Here is a 26,548-nt window from a genome sequence, read left to right as displayed (position 1 = left end):
GCAGATGTTGTGAATTGGTTCATAGTAATCTGTAATTACATCTGTAATTACAGGATCTATATATCCACATGAAACAAATATAACATAAACATGAAGAAATAAAAACAATTGTTGAACTTTCAGTCACAAGATTGTAATAGCATTGTTGTAAACCCAATCTCTAATGAATAAGGATCATCGTGTACACATTTTCACTTTTAATAGTTCTTCTGAAAACAGTACTAACACAGTGCGATGTTGAGACTTTGATCCACCGTTTCTGTAAAGTAATAAAAAGTAAAATATGTTATATGAGAGTTCTTTTATGGATCTTCTGTACATCTCCCGGTGTAAATGAGTCAGGGCCTTGCTGGTGCAGATAACACACTGAACGGAGAGCCAGCCCTAGATAGTCTCACCCCTGTGTTTATCTGCCTCTACAGGAGTAGACCCTGTCGCACCCACTGTCAGCTCCCACGCCCAAACAGGGGAGCGCGTCGCCATGGAAACACATGTGTCCCACCAAAACTGGTCATACAGAATGTAGATCTAAACGCAGCATCACAGACAATGACTAAATGTGTACCAGTACATAAAGTCTATTTCTCTGGTCAAACGACAACAGAAAAATAAACTCATCTGTTAAAGTATAAGCACATTTTAGCTCCATCAGGCACTCAAAGTACTTTACATCACTGCACCATTTAAAAACCACTTAGTCATCATAATATGTGGCATCATTAAGTGCATTTTTCTATTCTCCTGCTGTTCGTGAAAACACTGCGTTGCAACATTGGAATTTCCCCCCTGTGACACAAATAAAAGCTCTCTTATCTTAAGGCGTGTTAAGATAGTGTCTTGCCCAAGGACTAAAGCAACAGAGATCTAACGGGCCGGCCAACTGTAAGATCAGTGGACGAACACTACTAACCAACACCAGAGGCGGCAAGAGAATAGATGAATCAAGTCAAGCAACAAGAAATATTTTAGTAGCATAGTCAAGCACATTATAGATTACATGTAAAGTTTCATGTATTGTACTTGAACTCAAACCGTAATATACCAACAATAACAACATGCATCTTTTTCTCTAAACTTTTAGCCACATGATGAATGAACTTGACCTTAAAACTGTGGTGCAAATCTGACTGAGCTGAGGGTGCGCTCTGAATATTTATGTTAATGACTTGGCATTGCCCCATGTATATTTATCAACGTCGCCCGAGAAGAATGTTTTTGTTTGAAGTTTCTGCGAAGCATTGCAGCAATTTTAGTACAACCAAATGTATTCTCTTATTATTTGATGGTTATTCTGTTCCTATGTGACAGATGTAAATACACCTTCTGATGCCATATGATAGTTTGTAATAACAGGCTATTCAATGAGATACGGTTGTACTAAAGTCAGATCAAGAACGCTCTGACGCATAAATCGGCAAGATATCGGATTAAGAAGGTTTTAAAAGTCAGTGGAGGTTAGATTTATTGGCAAATTATGACATAAAGCTCCAATCTGTTACAGCTGAGATCGTCGGTTCATCTCTGCTGCATTCAATTAGTCGAGAATAAAATCTGACAAATGGAGGAGAACATTGACACTGGGAATCAAAAAGTCAAAAAATACCAAGGCAATTGTCTTGACTGGGTAAAAGGCTACGTTCACATGAAATTGCAACGTGCTAATATAAAATATGATTTAAAATTGAGCTAGAAACAAGTCAGAAATTAAAGATAGAACATGCTTTTTAACCAGATTGCAGGTGGTTAATGGTTCATATCACTGTAATTACTGTGCCTATCTGCATGAAACAAAAACTGACACAAAGTTCAGTTCAGTGAAAGTGGTGCCATTAGTCAACCCAAAAACGCGATTGAAAGGTTGAAATCCTTATGTTATAATAATATATATAATAATGAATAATAATATGGTTCAATATTTTTGGATCATACATTTAGATACTTGTTTTGAAAAGTAAATATAGAATCCATTCCTCCATCTAAAATGTAAGATATCACTGTTCTAATGGGAATGCGCTTGACTCTGAGTACAATGCAGTTTATAGTGCACACAACATTATAATCACTAATAATAGTCAGTAATATCTGAATTCGCCATTGAATGAAATTGCTGTTCGTGAATTTGGGTGTAAAGCCGGGCAAGGGCGTCACATCCTGGTCACCCACTGATAAGAAAAGTCATGCCTTAAAACGGTCTGGTCCAACCCAGATGTCATCACTATATGCAAATGAGCTGGTGGTCTTTAAGTGCAGATTCCAAGGCACCGCAGTTAGTCAGAAGAATAGCAACGAGGAATACACAAAGCAAGTGAGTATGAGATGGACACTTGAATAATACTGACATCTTGTGCTCTGGACAGGATATCATCTTATACTGTAAGTTTATAAAATGGACACTACAGTATAGATGATGTACTATCCAGGGTTACATTCCTTCACCTGGATACGGCAAAACCTGGATTGAAAACACAAACGGAGGAGGGCCATCAAACCGTTACCATTACTGAGTTTAGTAATGGTAAGGGTTCTCTGGCCTTTGCTCACTGTCATCAGGACTTCATTTGAGTGGAAATTAATACAATTTTGAAGTGTCTAGATATATATTTAGTCTGATTGTATGCTAGAAAAGAGTGTGTGTGTGTGTTTGTGTGCGTGTTTGTGCGTGTGTTTGTTTGTGTGTGTGTGTGTGTGCGTGCGTGTGTGTTTGTGCGTGTGTGTGCATGCGTGTGTTTGTGCGTGTGTGTGTGTTTGTGCGTGCGTGTGTGTTTGTGCGTGTGTGTGTGCGTGTGTGTGTGCGTGCGTGTGTGTTTGTGTGTGTGTGCGTGTGTGCGTGCGTGTGTGTGTGTGTGTGTGCGTGCGTGTGCGTGTGTGCGTGCGTATTTCTGTTCAGAGCTGGATGCTAAATGTAATTAGGATTTTTGAAAGTTTCCAAATAAAAATGTTTTTCAAAACCTATATTGTTGCCCTTCTATTTGTGTTTAAATGTTTTGTTTATTGCTATTTTATGGTTGTCGCTTTTATTTGATTTGACAGTTTTCACTGTTTTAGGACTAGCAAGATTAAATAGAGCATTTAGTCAATTCATTGTGTTTTATTTTCCTCACTCTCTGTGCAGCACTTGGAAACTGCTTGTTTAAAAAATGTTCCATGTAAATAAAGTGGATTTGGACTTTTAACCGTTCCTCCTCGTTATGGTTGCCGTGTCTCAGTGCGGATCTAGAACGTTACTGGTCAGTCTAATCACAGAGAAGCAGATGTATCCAAGCAAGGCCAAAGCTTTTATGAGACATTCAAGCCTCCTTTTGCCTTTGCTCTAGGCCACTGACTGGTTATTCATCGAGATGGCCCCGGTAGAGTAAGTGTTAAGAAGGAAAAAATCTAATCCCTATTATCTGACCCACTTTAGTGTTGGGTTAGTGCCCTATTTTACTGTCCATTAGGGAGACAGTTCTGCCCACGGAGGTAGCAGCGCAGGTTTAATAACAGTCCAAAAAGCTGCTTTGGGAAAACTAAAAGAAAGCAAGGGGTAGTGGTAGGCACGGACTTCACAAGAGAAAACTAAAGTGATGGGATAAAAAGCTGGGTCTGAACAGGGCATCTGGGACTTTTGAGTGAACATGACGCTGTTGCAGGTCTCAAGTTTGTCTGCACTCTTGTGTGCGGACAAGCAAAGGAAAGGGGGGGAGGGAGGGGGGAAAAAAGCTGCCTTTCTTTACCTGCCATAGCTACTCAGCCATGAACGCGCCGTCAACCCAGTGTCAAAACAGCCCTTTGATGTGTGGCGCTGTCAGACCAGTTACTGGAAATATAACATAAGAGTATAAATACTAGCGTTCTGAAAAACAACAGTTGAATATTAATTTCCCCAATAATTACTTGAAAATGGTCACATTGAGACAGAAACTATGGCTATGGCTGGACAACCTAAGTGACAAATACTTCAGTGTATTTTGGTTTCATATATTACATTTCTACAGTGGTCCATCGTAGGAGAGATAAAAATGAATAAATAATACAAATAACAAAGACTTGATTTCATTGAATGGGCAATGTCAGAGCGTCACAAACTCTAACCACACGTTTGACCTTGAGGGTGTGGTTAAGATCAGGGACAGATGACTGTTGAGTCACACCTTGAAATAACATTTTAATAACAATTTTACAACAGAGCATTAAATATTAACATATTTCTGGTGCAGCTGTTGCATTTGAATACACAATCCTGATACAAGGTCCTTAATATAAATGCTATGTGAAAGAGAGCTCATAGCACATCCTCGAGTCTTGGTTGTTGTATTACTGGACAGAGGCATCCTATCCTTGGCATCCATGTCCTTTCATAATGACTGCGTTACTTCTTTAACTTGACGGAGAGCTTGACGCGGACTTCGGTCAGGAAGATGTGGCTGAGGTCCTCACTCACTTCGCGGGCCATGCGTGCCACCATCTGCCCCGCTGTGCCAATCACCATGCTCTGAGGAAAGGAAACACAGCAAGCGATGCACCATTTTAAGGTATTTGAATCATGCATCAAAATGTGTACTTTTGTTTTGTTCTTTAAAAATGTGCAGGAGCAATAAAGAAAACAGTTTTCCCTAGTTCTGCTGGGATATACAAATACTTCAAATTATTGGTTAATGCAAATATTCCTCTGCGCCTTAAAAATAAAAGCTCTTTTCAAAAGGTCAGCAGCCTTGAAACATTTCAGATTTCAGTCAAAGTAGCTTTTGTCATTATATATAAATGGATTAGAAAGGCTGTTGAAATGTTTACAAGTGAAAGGAAAAATGTGTGCTATGAAGAGAGAAATGGTACACATAAAATAAGACACAGAGCACTGCTACTCTTGGAAATATATGTAGTGCAAGTTTACCATGGTCATCTGTAAACATCCACAAACACATCTCTATATTATGCCTAGCTATAAGGGGAAAGTCATTCTGAGTATCTACATTGTGTTGAGCAGCACAGACATGATCACAAGAAGAATGCCACCTACCACATGAGTCTCCTTCTTTGCATTCAGTCTCACTGATACATCCAGCTCCCCATTTTCTCCTTCATGCCACAGGACAACGCTCTGAAATAAAATGCTTTTTAATTGTTAAATTAAAGTGAGCAATAGAAAAGTGTAAAATAAATAGATGCTAAAACCATGAGATAAAAATGTAGCATTATTTACATGTAAGGCTGCAACTAAAGATTATTTACTCAGTAATTAATTTAGCAATTCTTCTTTTGAGTAATTGATTAGTTGTTTGCATTGCAAATATGAGAGCTTTACTAAATTGTACCCATATTCAGCTGAGGTGAAGCCACTTGAGGACACTCTGATGGAGTATTTACAAACAAAATAGGTTTGTCGTTAAAAAGTATTAAATGTACAGGTTCACTTTGTCTTTTTGGTGAAATCGCTTCTCTTTTTGGTGACACAAACGAGTATTTAAATACTAACTTACTTGACAATTATGCCAGTAATCAATTATTTGAGATTATACGATTAACTTGTTTCAGCCCAATTTACCAAAGTCACAGAATAAGGCACTTCCTGAGGCAAATATTCCAGAAGTTTCTCTCTGATCATGTTGAGGCAAATCTGCTCTGGCGACTGATCTGTCAGGACCTCACTGTGATACTGCCATTCGCCGGGTTTAGCATTAAGCATGAAGTAGCACTGAAACAAGAATAGAGATTATTGTCAAATGGTTAGCATTCTCTGCCATTTAGCTTTGCTGTACAGTATTAAATATGCACCTTTAGTGTCTCTACGTCATCTTTATTCAGGGATGAGAGCATGAAGACGTCTTTGAAGTGAGGCCAGCCTCTCTGAGTGTGCAGCGCCTTCAGCTGTTCTTTACTCAGTGTAAGTCTGTCATGATCAGTGGCTGCAGGTTCTTCCATGTCGTCCACATCAGGAGGGAACTGCGGTGTCGTTTCTGGCCGTTTTTCAGCCCATGGAGGTTTGATAACTGGTCTGGCCCTTATTTTACGACCATTTACAAAGCCACACGTCAGCTCCGCCGTGATGTCCAGCAGTCTGTCTTTAGTCTTTACTCTGTCAACCTTAAAACATAACGGAATGCAAGGTAACAGTAGATTAAAGTGTTGGTTCTGCTACCAGTACCCCTTATTCGAATTTAAATGCAGTGGTTTCATTTAGATGAATTTGCATAAGACATAAAAAATATAACAAATGAAAGAAGTGGGCTGGCGTTGTTGTGTTAAGTGAAGGTGAATGATTGTAGCCAGAAACACACATTATACTCAATATATAGAGCTAATTTGTGCTATTGCATTGATTAATCATTTCAGAAAGCAATTTATTTTAATAATTGATCAATAATTATTGCAGAACAAAGCCTCATCATTACCTTATTGAGGACAAGTATGGCTGGGGTGTCAGGATGTTGAGCAAGACACTTCAGCACTTCAAAATCCAGCCTGCCACACATCCATCTGTCTGAAATGTCCACCAAAACAACAACTGGACAAAAATAACATAATGTAAACTAAGCCACAGTAAAGATTTGAATAAGATCAAATTTTGAAGGGTGCTATATTATTATTACCAAGGTCAGCCTCTTTTATAGTGTTCCAAGGATCTATGAGTAAAGACTTCTCCAACTGGTGTCTGTGAAGAGTTATTTTGGTAAATATATACATGGGGGGGAAAAAAGGTGTTGTTATGAAAGCAGGGGTACCTTTTGACTTTGGAAGGAGTGGTTAGGCCGGGGGTATCCAGTAAAATCTGCAAATTAACAAACATTTCAATTTGAAGTTTAAATTGTAATTAGTATGTATTATAACAACAATCTTACTATCTGTGTTTCGTCTTCTGTTACAACACCCATTGCACGTGTCCGGGTTGTATGGACTTTCTTGGAAACGGCAAACAGCTTTAAAACAAAGTTACTTATTACTGAATACCAACTCAATGAAGTCTAAATGAGTAACAAATGTGTTTAAAATATAAACTGTGACTTTTGACTGACCTTTCTTCCGAGAAGCTGGTTAGATAACGTTGACTTCCCAACATTAGGAGCACCAATTATGGCCACTTTTAAAACCTTGGCATTTTCAGGCTGGTCTGGCTGTCGCATCAATAGAGAGATTTGCTGACCTGTATAAGGTAACGGTGATTAACTCTTTGGTGATATCACAGTACAGCGAAACGATATGACATTATCCGGAAAGTGTAAATGATAACTCTTGCTACCACTGTCTGGAGGTACTAAAGCTGGAATCCGAGAGCCACTCTCTGACTCTGCAAATTTGCCTTTCACCAAACGGCTCCACAATGCATCAGATGAAATGAACCGGGCTGGAGGCAGAAGATATACATCAATTCCTCCTGGACTGCAGACAGCATTTCCTGTAAAGACAAGACTTCATTATCTCTGTAGTGTGCCATTAATATCAATGCAACAATCCAATACATTCATATATTTAGTTTTTTGACAGTTGTTTTGTGTTTTACATTGACCCTGAGTCTTGAATTAGGGCTGTGTACTTCAAATTATAATCATCAGCCAAATTAAATTAATACTGAGAAACATTTTGATTTGAGGATAAAACTAAAAATATGTCATATCCTTTAGAGTGATGGTAGTGTTAATGATAAAAGTATTATGTAAATGAGGTTTTACACAAGTTTACATCAATAAGCAGTCAGTTCATCTGTGGAGACGAAACGATGTGAATATAGAATACAAAAAAGGGATTCATCTGTACGACTGAAGTCAAGCATAACATATATTTATGAATTTAGTTTAGAGATTAATCATAATTGAGTCGATAACTCAATACTAACCCGGCTGGAGCAGACGTGACGTGGTTTCGTTTCTTGCTAAAACAATCCTAGAGTTCAACACCAAAGAACCCCTGGCAAACCGGACACACGCTCTTAATGCCATTTCACTTAAATTATTCAAATATGAGGCAATTTTATTCCAGATGACAGTGGTGTTTACGTTCACATTACCCGAAGAGCGCAGCCATGTTTGTTTGACCAAAGAGCAGCGACTTCCGTTTTAGCGCTTGTACCAAGTAAAAGCGACACCTAGCGGCGAGAATTTCACAGGTGACAGGACAATTTGGGGTCACTGGGGTCAAACAACGTCAATAATCTAGAATATACCTCGCTTCTGCTCATCTGTTGAACACACTAGGAATGAAATTGAATCATTGGCATAGGTAAGCTTAAAGGAACAGACTCACCAGTCAGTAATAATATTGATAATTGTTTAGAATTTAAAAAAAAAACATACATTCAGGTTATCTTTCTATATTTCATTTACCCTGTTTAGTGGTTGAACTAAACTGAAAATTAGGTTGTAAAGACATTATAATCCAGTATGCAGGCTACAACTAAATAATAAACTAATTGGCCTAAGATACGTTTTCCACAACAGCCTAAATATAAACAAGAGTGAGTGAGCCCTTAATTTGCAGTACACTCCTGGTGTCTCCCTGAGGGCTCCTGCAGTCACTGTTCAGTAAGCACCTGTCAACAGCAGGTATGATACTCTGTGGCTAAAATCTGCCTGCAGCTATTAAAAATCATCTCATCACAATGCACAAACACATCTGCTGACATGAGCACTTTAAAATGGATGACATCCCTTACAGGCCCCCTTGGCTCCTCTGAGATTCTCCAGATTACTTTGTGAGGGATGACGCTTCTATAACCACAAATCAGATTGCACACTGCACACATTTTCTTTTCCCTCTTGTCCCCTGAGTGCACAGTGCATAGCTTTACCCCTGAGGATACCTGAAGCACAGTTGTGACATTGGGGAGGATATATTGTGCTTCCATGATCAAGCCGCTTTTTTAGTTTTTAAATTAGGCCACTTCTTCTTGGCACAACTCAATTTGTCAGGCTGATTTTAACTCCATCACCATTTCCACTGTAAGGTTAATCATCAGGTTAATAGGACGATATATGCATGTTAATTGATCAATGTTACATCTTGTTTCTCTATGGCAAAGCCTCAGAGAGCAGATGCCTCCCTGTAGTCCATCAAGTGCACCGGCTTGTTATTGGTCCTCCAGGACTGGCTTAGGGTGGAACCAACACCTCCAGCGGGGATACATGATGAAGACTATCAGGTAACACACAATCTGTCATCATCTAAGTCTAAAAGCTTTGCTGCAATAGGCAAGAAACAAAAAATCTGAGCTTTTAGCAGACTCTTACAATAGAATTTCAATTGAAGCAAGAGGATATTTGAGGATAAGTAATGTTTGAACTTGCTGTCACCTGTGTCTCGCTCAAATTCATTCAAGGCCTCCTCTCCCTATGGGCTTTCCTCACAAGGCCATTTCACATGGGAGTGTATCAAAGCTCTTTCTATGACTGCATTAACTTTGGCCTTCAGAAAGAACTCTCTCCACAAAAAAAGACAAAAAGGATTCGCCCGCAGACCATTTAATCATAAGCCGTAGCCCACTTTAGCGTTTGAAGTGCAGAGCCAGTAGGATTCAATGCAGTGTGATGGAAAACTTCTCTACTGTTCTGTTGATTTTTAATCAGCCTGGCTTTTTGTAGTTGCAAAACATTGTAAATGATCTCTGTACAAATGCAGGCTTTGAATAGGTTAAATTTCTAGACTGAGCACTGACATAGATGTGCCAGAAATAGTCCATAAGAACAGAGGAAGTCAGAAATATAGTGCACATTCAGGGAATTTCAGATGTTATCACGCTATAGCCCTTAGCCATATTCTTTACTTTCTTAATTAATTCTCTTAGGGTTGATCCCTTAAAAGAGCTATTAACCTAATTTGAGAAGCATTTTTTAGTAATGAAAAGTATTTTAAAGCAATCTCAAACGTTAATGAAATAATGAATAGAGAATGTGCTATGCAGGCTAACCACTGAAAGTATGTTCTGGTCTGGAAACCCCAGGTAGTACAACTGATGGGATTACGTACATGCAATAATAGCAGATCCTGCACTAATAAGAAAAGCTGGCTTCTTGTGTGGAATAATAAAGTTCATGGCATAATCCACAGCAGCCATAGGCCATGTCAACAGGAGCAGAAGTGGAAAAAACAACAATGTGTCAGGGTGTCAGAGCAGCAGTCACTCCATCACTACTGATTGCAGAGCAGGGCGCCATGCTGCACAGCTGGCTGACTGTCTATAGAGCACCTGAACTTTATCCTGCTGAGGACTCCAACAAAGACAGGCTATTTGTAAAGCACCACAGCCTCCTGAATGAATGTGCAGATATGATAAACAAGAAAGAGGTGTGACTTCACTGTTCCTTGCAATCACTGCACCATAAGTCCTCCAAACTGCTGCTTTTAAAAGGAATGATTTAGCTCCAAAACTGCCCATATAGGTCACACTGATGCTCTGATTGTACAATCTCTGTCTCAGCAGGGAGGAGAGAAGAAAAAAAAACTTTTATTCATTCTAGACTTGCAATCGATGGGACTTGTCTGTGAAGTGGATCAATAATGCCTCCCTTTGAAATCATCAATCACGTTGGTGGTGAATTTAAAAAGCGTAATTAGGAGCAGCGTTCTTAAACATCCTGTATTGATGTCTTCTTTGGTATGGAGAAAGACACCATTCTGCATCATTAACTTTGTATTATTGGCTGATGGAGCCTGCTGCTGCTACTTCACCACCTGCTGAACTCGGAGCGCCGTGTGTGATTGGGCTTTCAGACCAAATTCTCCTTTCTTTCACAGCTGATGGGGGAAGTGTGGCTTGCAGGTACAAATTGGCTGGAGTATTGTAATGAACCCAAGTCTGTACAGCACCAGAGCCTCTGAGATACGCCTCACAATGCCTCATTTCAGAGATGTTTTTGGAGCTGAACATTAGGATAGTCAAATTACTTTCTGCTGGTGTTAAGGTTAGGGTTGTTTGACATCACAGAGACATAGGTGCACACTCTGAGGTATTGGCTCCACTATATTGTCCACCCGTCTCTCTCTGGTAATGAAACAGTATCAATATTGAGGCGAGAGGGCAGGTGGGCTGCTGTAATGGAGTAATTTATTTCAGTTGTCACAGAAATATAAGTCTTTGATTAGGGGCCTGTACACATCAGGCCCCACAAATAGAACCTTTCATCAAATCACAAAGCATGTGACACTATTGACCACACACTCCACTTGTTTTCTATAGTTTTCCTATCAGTCTCCAATTTTTCAATGACTGAAATATTATTTAATTAGATAGGCTCCAGATGTTGGATATGCGACTCTTCAGTGAGAGATCATACCACATGCACTTTGGTGCCATGCCATTAAACATAAGACCTTTAGATGAGTCATAATCATTACTCTCCCGTACAACATTGACCGGATGTAAATGAGTTTAAATGATGAGATAATATCGAGATAATATGATAGCAGCAAACAGCTGTCTTATAATGATGTCACTGTTTCAGGCATGACATTTCACAACTTAGAAAACTTTCTGAAGAATAGTACAACGTACAGTGCTCCAGCCTATATCAGTAAATACAATAGAAATTTTCATTTGGTTGAATAAATGTTTTTGTTTTCTTGCAATACGTATACGTAGGTCTAAGTCAGTTCAAAATAGTCTTTGTACAGCCTAGTCATTACAGGTTAAGAGTAGTGTAGATGATTAACAGAATAAAGAAAACTTGAAATAGGTGGTGGATTACTTTTATTTATTTTTTAAATAAAGCGTAAATTGGATTAAAAGCCCAGGTTTGCATATGTCCCTGCTGTACCTTTAAAGCACCGCTCTCCTGCGCAGCGCCGTCTAGCGTGCGGCGGCAGTGCGCATGCGCAGGAAGTGGCTGCCGCAGACAGCAGCAGTGATTCGGCAGCGCGAGGCAAAGGGAGAGAATCTGTCCGTTTTAAACCATGGCCACCGACTAAAAGATGTCTTTGGTGGACGTATACGGAGAGTAAGTAGCCTCATTCATACAATAATGTTGTTTTCTAACGCTGTGTGGCATCCCTGCATGTTAAACATATTTGTTGTGAAAGGGCAGAAAGGCAACAATGGGTATGTGTATCTTTCCCACTGAGTGGCTAGGTTAGCTATAGCAGGACCTCCAGTCAGCTGGCACTGCTGAGTCTGACAACAGGGAGCTTTACAACTACTGTACTGGGCCCCTCATCTGTCTATTCAGCCCTTGATATTTTATGAGCCTGTTCTTTACACCTATGTCAAGACTGGCTGATAAAACTGGTGTGAACTGAATTAAACTGTGTTTTATACTATTTGTTTGCTGTTTTACGACCACCCGATAGAGCTCAGGTCTGCTTAATCATCATTTTTTAAATGTACATTCTGACCAAATGTCTTAAAACATTTGTATCCGGGGGTTAAACACATCTTCCACTGAAAGGCGGTGCGTAAAGGTGTAATGCGCTTATCCTCGTACTATTCTCAGCTTTTAAACTCTGGTTTAGTTGTCACCAAGTTGTCTCCTTGGCCCCTGATCTACGTGACACCCTGATTAGGACCCTCTGCGTGCGTGCGTCCACAGTTGGAGCCCCTCACCCGCCTCGGTTCAGATCGTGCGCTCCCTCTGCACATAACAGCGCCTCTTTACGCACAGACGGGGCGAGCGCAAGTGTCTCCACCTGCAAAGGCAAGTGTTAAAGGTGATAACAAAAGGTTGACGTCACCGGGCACGTCCTGATCCCTGGAGCTCACGCGGAGCCACGGGGAGCACTCTTCTTTTTTCCACCGGAGAGAGCGAGAGAGATGCTGCGTGGCCGGTGAGGAGGAAAAGGTCTTTCTGTGATCAGATTTCGGCTATCCTGAGGGCGCACTTAACTAATGGGGACGTATTGATGTTTCTCCTTCCCCTTTCGGTCTTTACGCGGCGGAATGTTAATGTTGCCACAGCCTGGTCCCGTTGGTGCGTTTGGCTGCCCCCCGTGACACTGGCTTTATTGTTGCGGTCTGTCTATAATGTCACGGAGCTTGACGGATATGATTAAACTGGTACTGCAGTGTGCCTGGACCATTATGGATCAGCGTCACATGGTAAGACTTGCAAACATTTGTGCGCCGCTTCGCCTCCTTTGAATGAGCAAAGTTTAAACTGACTGATCCATTATCTTCCCCTAACCATAACAAAGGTGAGACTGTTTAAATTGTGACAGCGGGAGGATGTGCACAGTAATATGCTCTGCTTACTCAAGCGAGTGCCTGACATTACTTGCTTTTGGAAAGTGCAGTTTTGCAATGTAGCTTTCTGTCTCTACATTTTCTGGAGAGCAGATAATTACATTTCAGACCTCGTTGACGGGGATAACTTTAGACCCACCGACTGGGTACAATTATTGTGGAGTGTAGAATGAGCCCTGTTTGCGTTTGGGTGCTATGTTTGCCAGTGCAGTGAAGATTAATTAGGTCTGGCAGACAAATGACGGAAAAGGTCTCTGCTCTGCTGTGAAATGTATTGCACCATTAATGATAGGAATATGACAAGACGGTGACAGAATACAGACATATTGACAGCCATCTTTCACCAGTGCTTCATAGTGTACCTTTTTAAATTAAAAAAAGTGGATCTAATTCCAATAGAAGTGATGACTTTTTGTGATTCCAGAGGCAGCCTTGTGGTCAGCAGTTTGTCTGGTCGGTCCCTGCTGCGTAAAGCATTGCAGTAACTCTCCCCGAACTGTAATAACACTTGATTGCATGTGTTAATTAATACCCTCTGTCCTCTTGTTTGTGACTCCTTTGCTGAATCTCCTGCAAAGTCAGATACTTTGAGGGGGAAAAAAGTAACTTGGCCTCAGGCTTTCCAGCCAAAACCACTGACAAATGCATTGGAACATATTGATTTACATTGCGGTCTGGAAGGGTAGTTTCCTCTACAAATCTTGTGTAGCTTCTTTTTATGGGCTGTCTGTCTAGTGCTGCTTGTGTGGACAGTTAAATGATTCCCAGAGCACACAGAGTCTTTTGGTATAAGCCTGACTGGCGGAGTGGAGTATTTATAGTAAGCGCTAACACGTTTTGTCTACTTTTATTTCCTTTGGCAAGTGACAAAGCGCATATTAACGGGTGATGATTGTTTGTTTCTCACGCAATGGCACTTCCGTGATTATAAGTAGCGTATACACAAGGCCCGGATGTTTTGTGTTACTGAAAGTTCACCACGTGACAGCTTTTAAGATCTGAGTCCCAACATTGGGTTTGTTATGGACGGACTGCAGCAATAAGAGGGGAACATCAAAGCCCTAGATTTATTTCTTTGAGACTTCAGAGCAGACTATGAATAACAGATCACAAGGTACAAAGGGAGAAGCAAGAGAAGTTGTGCATGCTTTAATGTTTCAGCCGTTGTTGCTGGGATTCACAGAGTAACTCATTAGAATACATTGATTAGTAAGCGCCGAGCCTCTGTGATTAGTGGCTGTGAAACGGCTTGACTAACAGACGTATTTTTGATGCAATAATTCCACTGCGTCGCAATGATCAACTTGGCAGCATGCACTTAATTGGAAGTCAGTCATTTGATGTTGCATTTTGAAGATTGTACATGTATTGAATGTGTGTGCACTCTCCTGCCCTTCTCCACAACTGCTCTCTATGCGAATCTGTGCACGTTAAATCTCTTGCAGGTGCGGTCTGGAAATTTATGAGCCGTTTCTATCCACTGTGGTTGTTTTCAGATGAGCCGCATTTGTGAAATCCATTTGCCAAATGAGGATGCTCGCCAGTTTCCGGGGCAGGCGAGGGAAAAACACATCCCAGGTAGCGTTGGGCTTAAACTTTTGGAGTCCACCGGTGCAGCTGTCCGCCTACACTCGCCCACTCAGCCACATACCGTTTGAAGAGAGTCTGTCAGGGCCGCCCAGCGACTCATGAGCAGCGTGAGTCCAGTTTCAGACTGGGAGCAGATGTTTGATTGTCTTTGTGAAAGTCAGGAGGAGCGGCGCGAAGGGTCAAAAACAAGTCAGGCTAGGGCGAAAATCCACCGTGGCCACATGATACCACCAGATCAGGTGTTTTGGACATCAACATGGGCAACTCCAGGATGTGAGAACAAAGAGCTGAACCTGCAGGGGAGAGGCAGAGGTCAGCTGTAACATGACATTTAGGCTGGCTCACATGCTTGGATTTTTAATGGGGCCGAAAAAAATCCACCGGCACAAAGCCTGATTCTTGTATGTGTGTTTTTGGTGTTTCCCTTTTTGTGATATGCATATTTGCCGTCTGTCTTAATTAATGGTGGGGGGGAGCACTGTTCTTCTACCAGGGTATTTTCTGTACCAGCAAAACCGCCTTAAGCCTGGAAGTGCTACAACTTTCAAACAGCGAGATGAAAAATATATATCTGGTTGTGTTTTGTCTTGTGCTTCAGGATATTCCCGGGAGAATCTAGGCTTTACAGTGACTCTTGGGGCGATGCGTCTATAGCAGCAGGAGTAACAGGAGGAGCAAGGTTTGGTGCAGGACATCGTGTCATTTTGTGATCAGGGCGAGGACTCGTCATCTCAAAGTAACTGCGAAACCACAAAAGCAAATACCGCTTTTATGGCACAAGATAAGGTCATCGCAGCCAGATCACTGGCCCCTTCCCATAGCCAGGCCTTTCACAAGAAGAGGTTGCCAGGCGAGTTTTACATCACACTTAAGCAATTTTAATAGACGCCATTAGCATGTCCGCCGTTATTACTTCACTTTTTCCGACATCCACGCCAGCAAAGCGTTTCAGAGCAGGGCATCATTAGCAACTGGTGCAGAGACTCGGAGCTTGACCCGGTGTGGGGGTCGAGAGAAAATGCCTTGACACTAAAGCGGTAAAGCTGCAGGGATGGGATATAGGCAGAGTGGGCTCAGAGTGTCATAGCAGCCGCAGACATTAGATAAGGCTAAGCTACTAGAGGATTAGAGCAGGGATGAGATGTAACGTGCTGTGGGCTAATTAGGCTTTATTTTTAATATTTCACAGCCTTCATTAGAGACTTTAATTTTTGAAGGATTTTTGCCCCGAGTGATGTATGGGAATTATTTTATTTTTCAGTCAAACCCTTGTAGCGTGAATTATAATATGAGTCTGGAATGGAATGACACTTTTGTTTACTCAAGGATAAATAATGCTTCACGTTTCTTCCCTCGGCTTCTCTGTTCAAACACAGACGGAATAAGATGTGTACACCACCAGGATGGCTGCAGTCACTTTTGTCGGAACGGTGCGTGAGTCATGTGGCCTGGCTGAACCTTTGAGATGAGAGGAGCAGGAGGTTAGCGGTCAGTACACGGCACCTCTCAGTTCCTCTCCTCCAGGCCTGTGTGTGTGGGTGTGTTGTTGAGCGCAGTGTACTGGAGAGCTGGCCGTGCTCAGAATGGGGCCCTTTATAACCTCCTCACCCTCTGGTCCTGTTTGTGGCCATTGTGGACCACAGTGAATGGCATCTCCGTGCCTTGAAAAGTAACCAGATGACATTCTTCCTGTTGTTCCAAAGGGCCCGGGGTTGTGTTGTGAAAAGCAGCTGAAAGGATAGGCTAAGACTGTGACCTTCAGAGGCTAATCTCTGGCATGTCATTCTGAGCATGTTTGAAGCCAACGTTTTCTCACTGATAGCAATGTACGGCGGCAGCTACGCCTGTGAAGTTTTTTTAACAGTTACATTCCAAAAACGGTCAAGTGAGTTTGTGTTATTGACCCTCCACTTCAAAGAAAGCAGCAGGAGTTTTGTAGCAGCTCAGCTGAATCGTTATTCCAGACAGGCAGCATGCCTGACACCTACATTGTCCAAACAGTCTCCAGCTCTGACTGAACCCTCTGTACACAGACCCATGGCCCACCACTGCATACTGAAAGAGTGCGGTGAAATCAAAGTGGATGAAGCGCTCTTACAGATACAGTAAACATGTTGTAGTGCTTTGAGTAGCTCATGTTGTCTTCCTCTCCTCCTCTGGTACGTTGGCCTCACTTCTGGAATGTGCAGAGGTGCAGTTGTCACTCTGTGGGGGATGTCATCACAGTTCCAAATTCAGATGGACCACAGCAATTACTAACTCATTTTTCCAAAGCATGAGCAAAGTTCTGTTCAAACCCAAAGCCCCTCAGTTGTCCCTGGTCTGACTGCACTTAATATCATAGTCTAAAAAGTCTTACCCATATGCTTTCATTCGACACAAAACGTGAATCTACCAGGAATGCTTTTCATGACATTTGAATGGCACCATTGAGCGATCTGTGACTGAGCTCTGAGTAGGGAATACGGACGCCCCGCTTTGTGCAGTGCCACCTGTATAGGCATAAGATCGAGGTCAAACCTTTGGGATGAACCTGTTGTTTGAGAGGGGCCCTTTTTTGACAAGCTAAAGAAAAGCTGTCAGATTTTTTAGAGCCACATTTGTCTGACATCCTTCAACAAAGAATATGCAATTCTCCTGCCATTTCCCCCTTTTGTCTGCTGTGCATAACTTCAAGAGTAAATCACAAGATTCACCATAATGTGTTTTTGCCAGTGTGTGCGCTCCACTAAAAAGCATGCATTTGTTTACAAAGGAAGCATTGAATTAGAGAGGGGGAAAAAGTCAACTCTTATCATGCTACCGCACAACCCATTTTTTTGCATTAGTCAGAAAATATCCCCCGAAGTACTGTAACATCCGCCGAATGTGATTGAGATTGGGCCGCAGACGACGGAGGCGGGGGCGCGGGCGGGGTGGGTCTGATTTGAAAGGCGCACTCGAAAGTACTCGTGTGTAAAGAGTCCTGAGGCAGGTCGCCATGCTGTGTCGGAGGAGCAGCACTATCTTACATCACTGGGTCTCATCATTGCCAAGGGTCTGCCTTCACTACGGGTCGCCTTTCAGTAATTAATAGCCAGTAGGTCTGTCACAGTATCAAGAGCGAGACCAGGTGCTGCTTAGATCGTTGGGCTTAAAATTGAGAGAAGGTATTGCTTGTGAATTTATATAGGACAACTTTTGGATAGTTTCTTGATTTATTATAGTTCTCTTCCAGCTTCAATCTCAAACAGGTACTTGTCGATTATCCCAAGGTCTTCATCAAAGTATTGGCTCAGTATTTAGCTGTTGAATACTTGGCCTGAAAATACTCAGAGTAAAGACTAAACTTTACCTAACTATAGGGGGAAAAGTAGGGCATTTCGGAATCATGAAGAAACCGATAATTCATATTATCGGCATATTTTATAATACTTTCCGTTGCCTAGTGTTGAACTATGACATATTAATTTTGTTCTTTTTAAACCACAGTATTGCTCTAAAATGGCTTAGTAATATAAACGGGTTGTCCTCCTATTCTTAACTGCTTTTGAAAAGTGACTTGCGTGATATTTTAGTACCTGCTCAGAGTCTTCATTCTTCTAATATTTACAACTAAGCACAGAGAAGTTGGCGGCAAACATGTAGGAATCAATCCAAATACAACTTTGAGAAAACTAATGATGAAGAAACACTGGTGTAACGAGGTTAAAAGCTCATTAAAGTAGTGTTGGCATATTCTGTCCACTTTAATGGTCCATAGCAAAACACATTCTGGTTCTATATACCAGTAGTATGTAGCCCTGTAATGTTGAGATGTTTTAATGTCCATAAGTGACAAATAACGGCTGCTCCTGCTCCTGTAATTGTTTCTACACAAAGAGCATTCTATTTTTTAAAATATATTTTCCACGTGAATACAGTTCATGTAAAATCTGATGCGGTTTTATAGTGGCAGAGGACTTTCAGGTTAAATATTTAGGTTTGATTAAATTCACTTGGTCACATGTTTTGCTTTAATGTGAATATCTTGTATATTCTGAAACACTGAATCTTTGTGTCCTCTGAATAGTTGATTTGTTTGGAAATGTTCTGGCGTTAATCTATTTTTATAGGTACATTGTGATCTGCTGTTTTCTTGCTGTATTCTATCCACTGGTGTAATTTGTAACATGAAAGAGCTGGCATTGCTTCCAGTTCTTCTAATGGCCTATGTGGATCTAATATAAGCTCTGAATGGGAATAATCTGGTTTGTGTTTGGACAAATGGTCCGTTCTGGCAGGAGAATGGCACTATTTTCTGAGGCTTGTGTGAGATATTTATAACAGTCTTTATTAAATATCAGTCCAAAGTCCACATATGGCGGCCGCACGTTAATTTACAGAAGCTGAGTCGGATCTGCGGACCCTGTGACTGTTATTGGATTCAGACTTCCAGATGTGACTGACATATCTGTGGCAGCTCATTGTGTGCACACTGCACATGAATATCCAACCAGCCTCAACCCAAAACAAAGAGCTGCTAATGATTACTTTGGATTTTAATGGCGCATAAAGAGCACTGCACGGCTCAGGGATCGCTGTAGGTAACAACCAGCTTCATTTAGTCTACTTTGTGTCAAGCCTCATTGTACTCATGTCCTGTGCTGTTTAGCGGAGCTCGCAGCCCTGACAGATTGCCATCCCGATGGGGAGATTTACCCAGCCAGCTCTGCCAATGGCACTGACACCATCATTAGTCTTTGATCAGCTGCAGTCTGCGAGGGGAGGAAGAGAGACTCATATTCTTGATCTAATTACTAGCCAACATTTCATGCAGTGTAATGTGTGATTTAACCTCTTGTCAGGGGCTATAAAAGGAAGCTGGGTTAATCTTCCAGACAACCATTTTTTTCATGCAGAAGAGTACTTTTTTACATCTGCCTGTTTCTCCCATGGAGCTGGAGAAAAAGCAGGAGTATGCTAACACATTAGTGCTGACTCTCGGCTGGAAAAGCTCTCAAGGCTAGAGCTGTGTGACCTTTGGATGTTTGCAACAGCTGGTTCAGAGGGATTCATGTGCTCTGTGCATTTGGATGACTGCAGCCTGAACAGAAACAGTGTCCTTTTGACTCCTATACCAAAAGGATTGTAGTGCAGCACTTTTTTCTCATTGGTTCTGTTCCTGTATCCCTCGCACCACAGTGTGATGAGTGCAGAAGATTTGATTGAAAAAGGCTAAATTGTAAGTGGAGTCGAGGGGGGTTTGGGTTAATCAGTCAAACATAGTTAAACAATTCTTTGGACATGAAGGGATTAGTCTTGCCTGCATTGAGTCCATTCTGCGCAGCTCTGCCCGGGCTTTAAGGGCCAAGGGCCACGGCCTCTCCAGCTCCATGGAGAAGAACACACGCACCCCTCAGCACGCTCCATTGGCCCTGAATGCCCCACCACTCTCCTCCGCCTTTGTTACTGGGCACAATTGGAATGATGGATTAGCAAATTAAATGCAGACCTTTCTATTCATGGCCATGGCTGCTCAAACTCTCATTCACTGGATCTATGTCTGGTGCAAATGGTTTCACTCACTGTACATCTTTGAATTCCTGAACAAAGGCGTCCCTTAACCTTAAAAGCGCTCTCCGACAGCCGCGGAGGCGCTCATTAAAGCTCAGTATATTTATCAGAGGACTTCCTGTACATTTTCTCTGCTTTTTATTATAGACTGCTGATCACTGTGATAGGAAGTGGCCCTGTTATGATGATGTGTTGGCAAGCTGAGTGCGCCCAGCTGCAGCCGCTGTAAGTGAACTGTGTCCGTGTTTCTCAGAGCAGCCATGACCTTAATGGTTTGAGAGAAACTCCCTCTGATGACTGATCTCTTCCCGAAAGTATAGCCACGTTTGTATAGAGCCTTCCCAAGTGACAAGTGAGCATGCTCAAACCAGAGAAACATTTGCTTTAGACAAGAAAAGCTGTTTATTTTGTATGGTTGCAAATATTAACTTTCTACATCTGGCTGGGAGTTGTTTAAAAAACATTCCATGATTTACACCGAATACCGGTACTGATCGTTTGTTTTGTTGTGATATTATTGACTGATTCCAACAGCTACTGCCAAAGTTTTTTCTGTTAAAACACAAACTCAAAAACATAACCCCTTCGAACTTGGGTGGTTAATCTCTTTTCTTTTGTTTTTCCCTGACACCGTCTCCTTGTCAAGAGCCCTTGTCCCTGTGTCATGCAGTGCCCCCCTTGTTCCTCAGGAAATGTTTGTGATTAACTTTTCTTTCTGACTTGACTTATTTGGCGCAAATAAATAACTTCTTGTTGGTTAGCATTTTGGCGTAACATTGCAAAGAGTCATAGCGTCTCTGAAGAATGTGTTATGGACAATGGCTTTGTCTGTAGAGAAACCGTGTTTGGATAAAGGAATGAGAGCGCATGGTGTAGTGTCCTCTACCGGTTACATAAACTCATTGATTGCTATGTCACTGCTCTTGTGTTTATTAGTCCTTTTTAGCAGCTGTCACTATGGCCCGGGTTGTTGCATATATCCCCATCGCTGGACCAGACCTTTGACTTGAGCTCTCTATGACGCTGTTTTCTATTTCCCTGCTGTATCTCGACCAACTGTCTTACGACGCACTCCTCGCTCACTCCTCTTGTGGCATTTTGCTGAGCATCTGTTGACATTAAATCAAGGATTTGAGCTGAAGCAGCAACATCCTGGCTTTACTGTGGGCTTGTCTTCAATATAAATGTTTACTGCATAGTCTTTGCTCTGCTTTTTGTCAATTAAGTTTAAATTGTGATAAGCGCAGGCCTGATTTCTTTGAGTTTCTTGATCCCAGTGTCCAGCAGTGCAGATAACTGTCTCCTCTCTGTGTCTGCCTCCCTTTCACTCTCCAGTCTGTCGCGCTGTGTGGGGGGCACTCTGTGGAGACCCCAATTAGCAGGACTATCAGGCGTCCTGAAGGTCACTCCCAGAGCCTGATGTGGGAGCAGAGGAGGCCGGGTTCAGAGGGTCGCCACTCAACACACTCCGCTGCATTCAAGGAACTTCTGACAAAAAAAAGGACACACACAGCGCCTTGAATCAAGAATTAAATTAATACATTGGAGTTAAACATCCAAGTTACTATTTCAACTGAAAAAACATTTACCTGTAAATTGAAAACAAGTTTTGGACTATCTCTTTTAATTGGCCTTTTCATTTTAAAATTCATATTATATTTAGTAGAACTTTATTTGTAACAATTTGTAAGGTTATTAAAGTGGGGCAGTAGCTAGGGCTGTGCAATTAATCAAATTTCAATTATGTTTATTGCTCTAATCCATTATTAAATTTGTGTGATTTTATTAACACTTTTATATAATATTAACAATGTGCATGTACGTGTTTTTGACAGGTTGTTCCTTTTCACTTGCTGAGTAGTTTCCTTTTAATTCTCGTTGTTCAAAGTTTAAACATATTCCCAACATGCCTCACAATCTATAAGTGAAGTCATCGTCAAACACTTTGTTAGTTAGTTTTTCAGTTGATATGTGCCATGTTGACTTGGGTTATAAGCACCAGGCAAAATATCTAATTGCAATTTTAGGAAGCAGAATTCTGTTCGAAGTTCAGATTTCAAACGGGAACATTAACATTTGAGAGAAGACTGACACATAAACTGCATGATCTAATTTAAGAATCACATTTCAGAAGATGTTTGTCCAGGTCTAAACTACAGGAGCAGCAGGTTTTGTTCTTTTTGCAAGCAGTCTCAAATATTTAGGACGGGAAACTCATCCCACCCCAACTTTTCCCCAACTCGCTATCCTTGCTCTACTACTTATTCAGCGTTCCTCTAAAACTTTTCTTGCACACTTCACTTTTTACCAGCAGTTTGCATACTCTCCCCCTTCTTCTTGCGCATTGGCGAAATCGCAGCTGAGGATTTCACTGAAAGGTCAAGCGTTCTCGGCGGACTGTCATCGTACACTGCGGCCATATCAGCAGGATCCATTCGTCATTAAGCTCCGAAGTCCTCCACTTCATCAACCCGTGTCTGGTGTCGCCCGTCCCGCCCCTGATTGATGGCTCTGTCCTTATTGCGTGGGACTGGGGTCGATGGTAAAAAAATTTGCTGCCGGGTGCATTAACGCGGCGTTCGGTGGCACAGACCTTTTGAGCACGCCTCATCAGTCTTGAAATATTTGACGTTGGCGCTGAGATGTGTATGAGGCAGGCATGATGCAAGCACGACACACAGCGAGAGGGGGAAGTTTTATCAACCTATTATTCATCCACACTGTATCTGATAATGGGCAGATTTATGCAAAAATAATATTGAAGGGGAAGGAGGGCCTCAAGGTTTAGGGTTGATGAATTGTGGCAGGAGCAGTGGTTTCTAGAAGAAGTGGAAGTGTTGGTATTGTAAAGAGTGGTTAGTGTTAGTGGTTAGTTGCAGTAGTTTACTAGTTAAAGCCACTCCAGTGGTAGTCGACATACATCTTGTATTGGCATTAGATTTAGTAGTAAAATTGTAGTAGCAGCGCCGCGGTGATAAATGTAATCATTTCAGTAGATCATTTTTCATCCCTACATGCATCACTCAAGAGGAGTCTGTATTTTTGAGTAATCGCAACTAAGCACAGAGAGGTGGGTCCGCATAGGGGCAGGTGAAAACTAACATTTTGAGCACTGTCCTCAAATGCAGGACAGTACAAGATTATAACATGCGTACAATATTATTCAAGTTGATTTGACATAACCACCAACTGGATAAATATGCCAAATGTTTTATACAACATTTGTCGGCCCTGCGACAAGTTGGCCACTGTCCAGGGTGTACCCCGCCTAAGGCCCAAAGTCACTAGGATAGGCTCCAGTCACCCGCGACCCCGAAAGGGAACAAGCGGTAGAAAATGGATGGATGGATGGATGGTTTTATACAACCTTCTGTATAAGCAATATTTAGCCATTATTGTTGCTTTCAAATCAAATCAAATCAAATCAATTTATTTTTGTAAGGCCCAAAATCACAACAACAGTTGCCTCTGAGGGCCACAGGGAGAAATGAATCAACAATGTCTGTGGTGGCGATGGAGTCAGACAATGTCTGTGGTGGCGAGGGACGATGTCCCAGGGTCCTCTGTCCTTAGACTCTCCTTCTCGGCCAGGAAAAACTACAAAAAAAAACCTCTTTGGGAAAAAAACGTAGAAACCTGGAGGAGTTCCAGTGAAGGAGAGATCCGACTCTCACAGACGGACAGACGGACACAAGGAGACTGGAGCTGGACCCACTCTTCAGGCAGAAGAGGGACCGACTGAGGCGAACTGGACCCACTCTTCAGGCAGATGAGGGACCGTCTGAGTCGAGCTGGACCCACTCTTCAGGCAGAAGAGGGACCGTCGGAGGCGAGCTGGACCCACTCTTCAGGCAGACGAGGGACCGTCGGAGGCGAGCTGGACCCACTCTTCAGGCAGATGAGGGACCGACTGAGGCGAACTGGAGCCACTCTTCAGGCAGATGAGGGACCGTCCACACAGGGCAGGGACCACTTCACCAGGGGAGGGGCATCTGGGTCCACAGGTCCTCAGGAGTGAGAGAAAGAAAAGAAGGCGGTGAACAGTTTGCAAGTGGAATCAAAAAATAAATATTGTTTGATAGCATAAGTAGTCAGAAGAAGAAGAGGATAGTGCTCAAGCTGCCATACTTCCCCCAGCATAGTTACTCCTAGGGCAGCGTAGCTGAAGCTGTGGGTTTATCTTTCTGTTCCTAACTACTCTGACCATAAGCGATTTCGAAGAGGAACGTTTTAAGCCTGGACTTAAATGAAGAGACTGTGTCAGCATATTTAACATGGGTCGGGAGCTGATTCCATAACACAGGAGCTTGGTAGCTAAACGCTCTACCTCCTACAGTACTTTTAGAGACTCTTGGCACCACCAGAAGGCCGGCATTCTGAGAGCGAAGAGCTCTGTTTGGATGATATGGTTCTATAGCATCTTTGAGGTAGGATGGGGCCATGTCATTTATGGCTTTGTAGGTCAAGAGTAGAATTTTGAATTTGATTCTAGACTCGACGGGGAGCCAGTGAAGAGACTTCAGCACCGGCGTAATGTGCTCTCTTCTTTTTGTTCCTGTTAGTAATCTTGCTGCTGCATTTTGAACCAGTTGAAAGCTTTTTATGGAGCTTTTAGGACACGCTGCAAGCAGGGAGTTACAGTAGTCTAATCTAGTCGTTACAAATGCATGGATAAGTTTTTCAGCATCACTTTTAGGCAGGATTCTTCTGATTTTGGCTATGTTGCGCAAATGGAAATAGGCTGTTTTACAAGCTTGATTTATATGAGCTTTAAATGAGAGCTCCTGGTCAAATAAGACTCCAAGGTTTCTTACAGTAGAACTGGAGGCTACACTGACATTGTCCAGTGTGACTATCTGCTCAGATAGAGCGTCTCGTAGATGCTTAGGGCCAAGCACAATGACCTCGGTTTTTTCAGGGTTAAGAAGCAGGTAGTTTAGTGTCATCCAGGTTTTTATCTCCTTCACACAAGCACTAAGTCTGTCTACTTGATCGCTCTGATCAGGTTTCATTGATAAATACAGCTGAGTGTCATCTGCATAGCAGTGGAAGTTAATGCCATGCTTTCTAATAATGTTGCCTAATGGTAGCATATAAAGAGTAAACAGAATTGGACCGAGTACCGAACCCTGTGGCACACCGTAAATTACTTTAGAGCTTGGTGAGGAGCTCTGGTTTACATTAACAAATTGGAACCTATCAGATAGATAGGATTTAAACCAGCTGAGGGCTGTTCCTCCAACACCTACATCACATTCTAACCTCTGCAGTAGAATGTTGTGGTCGATGGTGTCAAACGCTGCGCTGAGGTCCAACAGAACCAGGATTGAGACCAGTCCATCGTCAGCGGCTAATAACAAATCATTTGTGACTTTAACTAGTGCAGTTTCAGTGCTGTGGTGGGCTCTGAACCCTGACTGGAAAACTTCAAATAAGTTATTGTCCTGCAGGTGGCGACAAAGCTGTTTTACTACAACTTTTTCAAGGATTTTAGAGACGAAGGGAAGATTTGAAATAGGTCTGTAGTTTACCAATAGGTCGGGATCTAGATTAGGCTTTTTCAGAAGAGGTTTAATGACTGCATGTTTGAAGGACTGTGGAACATAGCCACTTTGGAGTGAAGTATTTATTATATTAAGAATAGGGTCTATAATTAGGGGAAGAATGTCTTTGAGGAGTCTGCTTGGAATGGGGTCTAGGACACAAGTTGAGCTTTTAGAGGACATAATGGCTGAAGTTATCTCTGCTTGATCAGCAGCTGTGAACCTTTCTAGGTTTACAGGTGGATTTATATGGGACGTTAGATTTACAGCTTGGGCTTTCTAACTTTCAGTAAAGGAACTTGGAGAATTTAGGTATTGCTCCAAATAATATCTGGTAGAAGAACAAGAAAAAGGCTTGTATCGATATATTAGCGTTAGTAGAAGGGCACTTGGACAGCACTGACATTCACAGGCTTATAGTCTCCTCTTCTCATTCTTTAACTGAACAAAAAAGTGGAAATGATGACCTAATTTCCCCCTCTTTGTCATTTTGTGGCACTGGTTCATTAAACTGATTGTTACCATGGCAGCAAAGGTCTTAGCTTTGGGCTCTTTGATTTGAGGAGGTGCTGCGTTTGTGCGCAGTGGGAAACATTAGAACTTTGTTATTTGTTGAAAGAACTAAATCAATTTTTTTTGCTGCTGGATATTATGCGTTCTTAATGGAACTCTGCTCTCTGTTCTAATAGTTTTCATGTAATACCATGAAGTTGTTTTCGTGCATAGATGTTACTTTGATGCA

At 42.0% G+C, this 26,548-nt stretch overlaps 2 protein-coding genes across 5 annotated transcripts in view; one reads left to right on the top strand and one right to left on the bottom strand.

The window, feature by feature from the left end:
- Positions 1-4,056: 4,056 nt before the first annotated feature.
- eral1 (Era-like 12S mitochondrial rRNA chaperone 1) lies at positions 4,057-8,014 on the bottom strand. Its single transcript, XM_072446614.1, has 11 exons — positions 7,808-8,014; positions 7,214-7,369; positions 6,990-7,117; positions 6,816-6,893; positions 6,699-6,745; positions 6,567-6,628; positions 6,369-6,481; positions 5,752-6,060; positions 5,522-5,671; positions 4,997-5,077; positions 4,057-4,471 (listed from the first exon to the last, which is right to left on the bottom strand). Exons 1-11 carry the CDS (start codon positions 7,908-7,910, stop codon positions 4,349-4,351), a joined length of 1,350 nt encoding a protein of 449 aa, XP_072302715.1. The 5' UTR covers positions 7,911-8,014; the 3' UTR covers positions 4,057-4,348.
- Positions 8,015-11,769: 3,755 nt separating this feature from the next.
- The window catches only part of fam222ba (family with sequence similarity 222 member Ba), a 36,399-nt gene continuing 21,620 nt past the window's right edge, over positions 11,770-26,548 (top strand). Inside the window, exons 1-2 of one of the 4 annotated variants that reach the window (XM_072446606.1) lie at positions 11,770-11,900; positions 20,411-20,488. The gene's annotated coding sequence lies outside the window, so the exon portion shown is untranslated. Of the gene's footprint in view, positions 11,901-12,709; positions 12,995-20,410; positions 20,489-26,548 lie in introns of those variants that run through there. The other 3 variants (XM_072446608.1, XM_072446607.1, XM_072446609.1) reach the window with 3 other exon arrangements.

Source organism: Eucyclogobius newberryi, unplaced genomic scaffold, assembly GCF_026437365.1.
Source record: "Eucyclogobius newberryi isolate DKJ021-1_F unplaced genomic scaffold, fEucNew1.0.hap1 SCAF_15, whole genome shotgun sequence".
NCBI classification, from domain to species: Eukaryota; Metazoa; Chordata; class Actinopteri; order Gobiiformes; family Gobiidae; genus Eucyclogobius; species Eucyclogobius newberryi.
The sequence above is the reverse complement of the archived record's forward strand: the minus strand, read 5'-3'. Positions and strand labels throughout refer to the sequence as shown.

Excerpts from the sequence above, each read along its gene's own strand:
- eral1 (XM_072446614.1), bottom strand. The coding sequence starts at position 7,910 with ATGGCATTAAGAGCGTGTGTCCGGTTTGCCAGGGGTTCTTTGGTGTTG. Across the intron at positions 6,894-6,989 it reads ACCAGCTTCTCGGAAGAAAG|CTGTTTGCCGTTTCCAAGAA; the intron begins GTCAGTCAAAAG and ends TTTGTTTTAAAG. Across the intron at positions 6,482-6,566 it reads TATAAAAGAGGCTGACCTTG|TTGTTGTTTTGGTGGACATT; the intron begins GTAATAATAATA and ends ATTTTTGTCCAG.